Source organism: Callionymus lyra, chromosome 11 (assembly GCF_982586985.1).
Source record: "Callionymus lyra chromosome 11, fCalLyr1.hap1.1, whole genome shotgun sequence".
Taxonomy (NCBI): domain Eukaryota; kingdom Metazoa; phylum Chordata; class Actinopteri; order Syngnathiformes; family Callionymidae; genus Callionymus; species Callionymus lyra.
In genome coordinates this window covers 25411249-25420504 of record NC_141828.1, presented here as the reverse complement: position 1 = coordinate 25420504, position 9256 = coordinate 25411249, and the positions used below count along the sequence as shown (strand labels likewise).

The following is a 9256-nucleotide window of genomic DNA, read 5'->3' as shown; positions in this document are numbered from 1 at the left end:
TTTGTGTTTTTTTTTTAATTTTGTGTGTGTGTGTCCTTTAAAGAGACGTCTTAATTTTTGTTTTAATACAGTTGTGTAATTGTATGTGTTGTGGATTATCGTGCAAGTATGAGTGACTCGTATTTTTTCTGGTTTATTTGACGTGATCTGTGTATTTCATTGGTTTTCACGTAAAGTGTGGTAATGTGTGTGAGTACAAAGGTATGTTTGTGTGTGTAATTTCAGAACTTTTGGTTTGATACAGTTGTGTAATTGTGTGTGTTGTGGAAAATTGTGTGTTAGTGTGTATGCGTTTGAGCTAGTCTTTTTTCTCTTGAATATGTTTTGTTTTCTTGTTATGGAGTGTCACTTTGTGTTTGTTGTGCTGCTGTCACAAAACACATGCAAATGGCAGTGTGTACAACTGTGTTCTTTTACTGTGTTCACTTCAAGTCTTGTCTTATATTTGGTTTGATGCAGTTGTGCAATTGTGTGTGTTGTGTAAAATTGTGTGTAAGTGTGTATGCGTTTGTGCTAGTATATTTCTTCGGAATGTGTTTTGTTTTCTTGTTATGAAGTGTCACTTTGTGTTTGTTGTGCTGCTGTCACGAAACACATGCAAATGAAAGTGTGTACAACTGTGTTCTTTTACTGTGTTCACTTCAAGTCTTGTCTTATATTTGGTTTGATGCAGTTGTGCAATTGTGTGTGTTGTGTAAAATTGTGTGTAAGTGTGTATGCGTTTGTGCTAGTCTATTTCTTCGGAATGTGTTTTGTTTTCTTGTTATGAAGTGTCACTTTGTGTTTGTTGTGCTGCTGTCACAAAACACATGCAAATGGCAGTGTGTACAACTGTGTTCTTTGACTGTGTGTGTGTGTCACTTCAAGTCTTGTCTTATATTTGGTTTGATGCAGTTTTGTAATTGTGTGTGTTTCTGGATTATCGTTTAAGTGTCTCAGTGCGTCTCATTTTTTCTGGTGTGTGTTTTTTTAAGTGTTTGATTTTATGTGCTTATGTCACACAAAGTGTGGTTATGAGTGTGTGTACAAAAGTATATGTGTGTGGGGGTTTTTAGACGTTTTAGTTTATACAGTATGTGTGATTTGCAAGTGTGCCTGAGTGTGTGTTTGTGATGTGTCCACACACACACAGATGAAGACTACATACTCGAGCAGTGAAATCATGGCGTGTGATTGCGAAGTGAGTGATCGTGAAAGGAAAGTGATTTCATTATCACGCTGGAAAAAAGGCGCTGACAGGAAGACGCGCTTCTCACTCGAGGCCTCGTCACTTTGTCTAGACCAAATATAAAGTTATCAAGCGTTATTTGATTTCAATTTTCTCCACGCACCTCACCGAGGTCATAATAACAACTTTATTTTCAGCGGTGCATAAATTAATTACGCGCATTTAATAACTAAAATATCATTATATTCCCCCTTTAATAACATAAACGCCGCACGCCGGGGAAAGCCTTAATAGCGCGGGGCCCTGTAACTGGCCATTATCCGCGTGTAATGATATTACAGAACCAATTACGCGCTATTAGAAGGGATTTTCTGCACTTTATGTGGTTTGGTCCAATCCCGCACTGCTCTTCCAAATTTCAGCTGCTTCTCGCAGCCTCATCTCGCCTCCACCTCAGAGACCCAGTGCGTCTGCGCCCGCTCGTCCCAGAAGCGCTTTAAAACTAATTGAAAGGCTCCCGCAGCACATCATTTATCTCAGGAAGCCAAATAAATCGCGGGACCCCTCGCTGTGAACAAAATCAAAAACTTGGCCTTGCGAGTGTTCTATAAGCGGAGAGCCCCTGTAAAGCGGGGCGGCTAACACACCCCGACGAGCCATTAACCCGCCCGACAGTCAATCTAACACCCGAAAGCAGTCATCTCCCTTTTTTTAATATATCAAAGAACCAAATAAAAAAGTGCAGCGCGGTACACCCGCGTGTTTATGGTTCGGGGAATATGCCTGACTCTGGAATAACAATCATGATGATGTTTTTTAATTCACAAGAGCTGAGCAGCAGTTTGCACGCGCGCGCACACACACACGCGCAAACACACACACAGGGCAGCGGGTGAGACAGACAATGCCAGGATAATCCGATTAGGACCAATTAGGCGTGAGATTGTGCGACACTCGCTGAAAGCCTTGACACTCTATGGAGACATCTGGACACTCCCAGAGAGAGAGGGTGTGTGTCAGAGAGAGAGAGGGTGAGAGAAAGAGTGTGTTTCTGAGAGAGATCATTTATGTGTGTGTGTGGAGAAGACAGAAGAGGAGAAACCATGTGTGCATGTGCGAGTGTGTGTGTGTCAAAGTAAGAGAAAAAGAGTGAGAGAAAAGGCGTGTGTGTGTGTCAGAGAGAGAGAGAGAACATGAGTGTGTGTCAAAGAGAGAGAAAAGGTGTGTGTGAGAGTCAGATAGAGGGAGGGAGATAGTGTGTGTCAGAGGGAGAGAGAGAGAGAGAGAGGGGGAGAGAGAGGTGGACACTCCCAGAGTCAGTCACTCCTCATCCTCTCATCAGCACCACTGCAGGTACAGGAAGCTTCTCTTCCAACAACTGTCTTCAGAGCAGAAACAACTTTCCAGGATGTTCTACTTCCACTGCCCGCCTCAGCTGGACGGAGAGTGCTGTCGCTCCAACACACGTGAGTCCGTCCATCCGCTTCTCACACCGGCAAGTTACGCGGAAACCACCTCATATTGAGAATTGCCATCTAAACTGTGGGGACCCCTCTGGTGTGAGGCCCCCGCGGGCACGAGGAGCGCGTCCTGTCCCGGGCACAGATGTTTGGCTTCCACGGCTCTCAGCGCCTCATGGTTCCCCTCTGACCAGCATCAATGTTTCATGCGCTAATGGAGTCTGAACATCATCTGTTGTTGTTGTTTCAGTCAACTCCAGCACTTTTGGGAACCACGCCCCGGCAGACTTCGATGACGGCTTCCTCCGCAGGAAACAGCGCAGGAACAGAACCACCTTCACGTTGCAACAGGTAAACCAGGTTCACGAGTGCGAGATATAATGGAGATTTACTGCGTTCAAAATGGCCCGTTGGAAGTAAATAAATAAACATCTCTCAGTTCACGAAATCTCGAGCAAGAACAGAAAAAGATCCATTTACTGAATTTAAAGTCACTTATTTATAAATCAGTGCTTTACCAAAAACATCGCAGTAGTTCATTCGTATTAAACAACAGAAATGGTTCTCTTTCTCTACTTCCTCTCATCCATGACACGTACATGATCATAAAGATCAGCTACACACGATCTTTATTCTGATATAAACACAATAATTTAGAAATTGTTGTGACGGGTTTGACCTTAAAACCTTAGATTTAACTGCACCGTAAAAGTTAAATATAATATATTTTCTGAAAATAGGAAAATAAGCAGCAAAAAACAACACTTATATCATACTATAAGTTCCCAACACCAAATAAAGACTTAAATAAAAGCCGAGATTATTATTTGTAACTCTTATGGTTAACGATTTTAAATGATCAATGATTCCCTGAAGACTGCAGGAGTGAACATCTTTGACCATCTTATTTCAATTTTAAATTAAGGTTCAATAAAAAAAAAACTGAAACAACTATATAAAACAAATATAAATTAATAAAGTGGGACTAACTTAAAGGTTATTTTGTTTATTTATATTTGCGTTTATAGTTTCGGTAAAATTCGAAAGAGTTTGGAAGATTATGAAACTAAATAAAAAAGTACAAAATGTGTGTTTTTAACTGAGAGATGTAATTGTGATGTGTGTGTGTTTGTGTGTTTGTGTTCAGCTGGAGGCTCTGGAGGCAGTCTTCGCTCAGACCCACTACCCGGACGTGTTCACCCGGGAGGAGCTGGCCATGAAGATCAACCTGACCGAGGCTCGGGTGCAGGTGAGCGGCGACAGCAGCGTCCACGCGTGGGTGTAGGAAGTGTGTGTGTGTGTGTGTGTGTGTGTGGGAAATGAAAGCACTCTGTCATTCCGTGCACTTTAACAACATCAACATAATGGTGAATATTAGATCCGCTTGATTAATCGTTCATTCATAATTAACCAGCGATCATTCTCTAATCCAGCAGTTTTATGGGGGCCCCGCACCTCTACGGTGGGTCCCCGCTCCTGCGCACCTCCAAACTTGGCCCGGTTCTAATGAAGTTACGCTTCCTGGATGTCATTTTCCAACATTCCCGATTCGCTTTTGGGGGTTTTGTTGTGCGCCGAAATCTAATTGAGGGAAATATAATAGTTTGGCTTGTGTTCCTCAGGGTCATCTTACTATCGCTTAAACCTCCATAATGGAATCCAGCGCTGTAAATTAGGGATTGTAAACAAATTATTCCCCCTCCTAATCCGATTACCGCATTCCTATTATTAAATCTGAACATGAATCCGGCGCTGTTTGCAGGGATATTAAACTTACATTATTATTAGAAAATAAATTTGCTCTCGGCTCTGGTGCCCCTCCTCCTGGTACCGTGTCAATGGGCCCCCCGCATTAAGAACACGCGGCAAATTGAGATTAATGGAGCAATTATAGGCCATTCAGAGAGGGATCGTGTGGGGGGGCAAGACTTCTAGCTGGAAGGTGCAGGGGTGAGATAAGTCTATTGGCCGCATTGTTGTCCTGCCACCACGATTGTCCTTCTTTATGTGGAGAGAATGAACGCGTGTGTTTGCCTGTTGACATCATTCTAGCTCACACACAATAGAAACACACACATCGAGATTAATGCCACAAGCAAAGTCCTAATCGAATCTGATGTTGTCAAACAATCACTAAATAGGGAAATAAACGACTTCATCTCAACTGTCAGCGTGAAGCCATTAAAATATGATAATGAAAAATTGCTCAATTAAATGTTGTTATAGGCTCTGACCTTCGTTCGACTGAGGGACTATATGTTCATCCCGCCGCTCTCTGGGATGTTTTTGGAGACTTAAACGACGCATAAATAATGAATTTAAACTTCTTATGTCGCTCGTTTTAAACTCGTATTTCCCGACGATTCGTTCCACGGCCATATGTGGAGCGACTCCCTTCAGGCTTCCTGACAGCTGCTCAACTACTAGTATATCGACGTTAAAAATGGACATTTGAGGATAAACTGACCCTGAACGACGAAATGTTGACATTATTATTCGTGACAATTTTGGTATATTAAACAAAATATTTCATGGCATCACCTCACTCCTTCATGTTAAAAAATAAATATACTGCCTTTAAGAAAAACGAGTATAACTCATTTTTGTAATTTAGTTTTCACTTGGAATGATGAAGTAATTTACCTGCGACGTTTTGAGTTGATGTAAACTATCATGCCCCGATATTGAGTGATGCTTCAACTTAAAAACCTTCTGTATTCAATTCGTTAAATTGTCTATATACGTGGAGCAGTTGATAACATTTCAGGAAACTACTAAAATGAAGTCTTAAATGTCGTTCAAAACTGGCTGCTAGCAGATCCTAACACAGAAACAAGTCGTTTTTATGTGTTAAACTTGTGCCAAATCCAACTTTTTCTTAAACACACTTACTGAAAACTTCATAAATACTGTAAAAATGTTCTCACAATTTTCCAAAAAGTTCATCACTGGAAGTGAATACAACAAATTCTATTTCCAACGTTAAATTAAACATAATATTTTGGAACTCTTTTAATGGAATTATTTTCCTTGTCAGGTTTGGTTTCAGAACCGCAGAGCGAAGTGGAGGAAGACGGAGCGGGGCGGCAATGACCCAGAAGGGGGCAAAGAGCAGATAGGTGAGGGGACCCCTCCGTCTCGCAGCATGAACCCACAGTCTCCTGTGGACCAGAGCCGAAAACAGAAAGAACCATTGGAGATGCCTCAGAGGTGAGAAAGTTCTGTTTCCCATTCAAATATTTTGTCATCTCACGCACAATTGTCATTCAGTATCAACAGAACCGTAGGCCCAGGCGGTCCCTTCTTCCCGTCTTGTATCCCGGGCACGCTCCTGAATTCTGCGACCTACGCCCAGGCTCTGTCGCAGGTCGCCACTTTGAAAGGTGAACCTCAATCTGATGAATAATCAGAATCCGTTTTATCACCTGAAGTCCTTAATGAATCGTTTACTCGCAGGTAATGGTTTGTGCTCCTGCTGCGTGTCCGACCCCATGGGTTTGTCCTTCCTGCCCCCCTATGGTTGTCAGGGCAACCGAACAGCGAGCGTGGCAGCTTTACGGATGAAGGCCCGGGAGCATTCCGAAGCCGTACTGCAATCCGCCAACCTGCTCGGTCCCGGCGTCGGCGTCCTTTCTGGAGTAAGTGTGAGTTCTGCCGGGATGTCCAGGCCCACGGTGGGTCCGGTTCTTGAGGTCCCAGGCACAGTGGGGAGACCCGGTGACAGCTCCAGCCCCAACTTGTCCAGCAAGATTTCAGTCCTGGCCTCTGACAAACACCCTCACTGTTCCAAGGAACCTCTGGAGAAAAAGTGAGACCCTGGACACATGGACTCTTTTAAATCTGGTGCTGTGAACTCATGAGCACTACGTTGGACTTTGCTTATATCGTTATGAATGGATGCAAACTTCAAACTATTTATCTGATTGTGAAACATGTTTTTTTTAATGCTGAGCATTTAGGGGTTCTTGGACCCCATGAAAGCACAATTGTCATATTTATCGTGGACAATGACGGACTTCATACCTTCTAATGTGAATTCATTGACTGATGCAGTTTTTATAAGTGATGGTGTTATGATGAATATTAGTGCATGTCAACATTAAATGTACAAGGAAGCGAGCAGGAGAAGTTGTGGAGAAATGCTTTGTGAGCCTAAACAATCATCTCGTCTGTTCAGAAAGTGCACTTTAAAGAAAGGGATCCGGTGTAAATGTTATGACCCCACTGGCGTCCACTCAGTTAGCATATCTGTAGTGCCAGCAGACCGGGAACAAACCAGTGCTGTTGTGACATGTTCTTTAAAACAATTAAAGATGTAGTCGCTCATGTTGCCTCTCACTCCTGCCATCTGTTCTCATACATTATTGATCAGCTTCCCTTAAAGCCCGGAGAGCGGCGCTACCACTGCTCTTATTATTTATTTACTTTTTTTAAAAGGCTCAATCACATCGTCCATTTGTGCCTCTTTAATCCCACACACAAAACGTGATTGTTACGATTGAACTAGAGTGTTTTGCTCCTCATATTATCGCTGGTATCATATTCAATAGAGCCAATCAGACTGAGATCACCGACCTCTGATTCAATTCGTGTCCTTAAGGATTTTTGGGAAATGGCTTTTCATCGCCAATAACCCAATTAAGTAAACTACAGGCACATTATCATGAATAATGGATCAGAAATTATATATATCCATGAAGTACTGGATCAATAATTGATGAGGTGACACCACGGTGGCGGAGAATAATGTCAGAATTTGTGAGCACAAATCATTCATTAAACACCGTCATCTAAGCATGTTGTAAATGAAACAATAAAGTTCATTTTTATACACAATTGGCTTCATCCTTTACTGAAACAATATATGCATTAATGCTAAATGAATAGAATAGTCAGAATATGTATAGAAATGACAGTTATTGAGGGTTTATTGCATTCATTAAGTCACAATATATTCTATATCTTCTAAAGTCCCTGAACTAAATGACAAAACATGATTTGGGAATATTATGGTTGAAGGACTTGAGAGGAGTAAAGCCGGCATAGCTTGGCACTTTATGATAACATTTGTCAGCCCATCATTCCCAAAATGTCCCCGTGCAGAAGGAGTCGGGCATCTCGGACAAAAGAATTGGAAAACTCATTCAATCTCTCCAGAATTGAATACAGCAGTCGTGGAATTTAATCATTAGCCAAAACAAAAGAGGCTGAAGTTGTAATGACGACGATCATCATTAAGTTCTGCATGCTGCCCATAATTCACGGCTTTAATATTTCATAAACAAGTCAAGTTGGTGTTGACATTCGGCTGTGCATGTGGCATCATCGATAATTTCTGTCACCTAAAAAAGTCCTGAGGCGGTTTTGTGCAGCATTGTTATATCAAATTAGCTGGAGAGCAGCCAGAGAAGCAGACAAACACGCTGGAAATGGGCAACAGCAGTTGAACTCTCTTCTCACACTGCAGTTAATGGACTTCTTTTGTTGCAGTAATGAAATATTTTTGCGCGAGGATGTGGAGAAATATGTCCTGAAACTGTCACGGTGCACACACTGTCATCAACACAGCCAGAGTCCCAGAAACCAAACACATGTGTGACATCACTTAAAACCTATTTATTCATTTTTAGTGCATCCAGGTCGGTGCATTGAGTGCGGACTGTAATACCATCGCTGCTTTTAATTCCTGTAGCACGTCCGATCAATATCTCAATCAATTAGAATCAATTAAGCTCATCTCCAAATGGATTTAGTACAAAGAAAGCTTTTCTTAATGCAGCAGGTAATGTGCTTGTCTGCTGTCTGCCACACAACCACAGCCTCGCTGATCCTTACTCAGCATTTCTGATCGATACTGTCCACTGCATCCTGTGCTGGACTCCACGGTTCAACAGCAGCAATAAAGTTATGGAGACGCAGGTTCTCCGTTAGTCCACTAGAGGGACTCGATGAGCAGGAAAAGACTCGTACGAGTACTTTTCATTCTTAAAAACCTAATTCTTATATTATCATAAAATCTATATTTCAAAAGACTAAAACTCGGTTAATAATAATTGTAACCAGGTAAAATGTTAAATATTATTAAAGACAACTAAGAGACAAATTATTGGATTTTAGGTTTAAGTGGGGACTTTGAGTTTAGCTGAGTTTCTATGAAGATAAGATGCTAAGATGATAAATCATGAAACAATTAAAAAAATATGATACTGGTCTCCTGGTGTATTGAAATAAATATCAGCAACATGCTGTATTTTAAATAATGATCCTACAGCTCTTATACAAACAATACTAAACTGTCAGAGGAAACATACCACATATCAACGATGTGCTTCATTCAAAAAAACATCTTTCAGGTATTTCTTATTCCTGGGTGTGCAGGGAGAATTTAGGCACTTACTGAAGTTCTCTCTGGTGATGGTTGTTTCTCTCTCTCTCTAGAAGTAGGACCTTGGAAGAAAAGCATACAAATATGAATTAGAGTAGCATAAAATTCTTTCAACGCACTTGATACCTTCATTTGTGAATCCTGCTTCATCGCGTTGCTGAACAAACACGATGTTTAAGGTCATCCTCTTCTTGTTGGGTCAGAATCAGAACTCTTATCTGCATTAGAATCCAAACAAGACGT

General features: G+C 41.6%; 1 protein-coding gene across 1 annotated transcript; it reads left to right on the top strand.

Moving 5' to 3' along the window:
* Nucleotides 1-2565: 2565 nt before the first annotated feature.
* On the top strand, nucleotides 2566-6440 carry drgx (dorsal root ganglia homeobox). Its single transcript, XM_087802819.1, has 6 exons — nucleotides 2566-2634; nucleotides 2879-2979; nucleotides 3776-3877; nucleotides 5666-5838; nucleotides 5899-6011; nucleotides 6085-6440. The coding sequence occupies exons 1-6, from the start codon at nucleotides 2577-2579 to the stop codon at nucleotides 6438-6440; spliced, it is 903 nt and encodes a 300-aa protein (XP_087658945.1). The 5' UTR covers nucleotides 2566-2576.
* Nucleotides 6441-9256: the final 2816 nt, after the last annotated feature.

Bases quoted from the DNA above. Each gene is read 5' to 3' on its own strand.
- drgx (XM_087802819.1), top strand. From the start codon at position 2,577: ATGTTCTACTTCCACTGCCCGCCTCAGCTGGACGGAGAGTGCTGTCGC. The intron at 2,635-2,878 runs GTGAGTCCGTCC...TTGTTGTTTCAG, and splicing joins GTGCTGTCGCTCCAACACAC to TCAACTCCAGCACTTTTGGG. The intron at 3,878-5,665 runs GTGAGCGGCGAC...TTTCCTTGTCAG, and splicing joins TGACCGAGGCTCGGGTGCAG to GTTTGGTTTCAGAACCGCAG.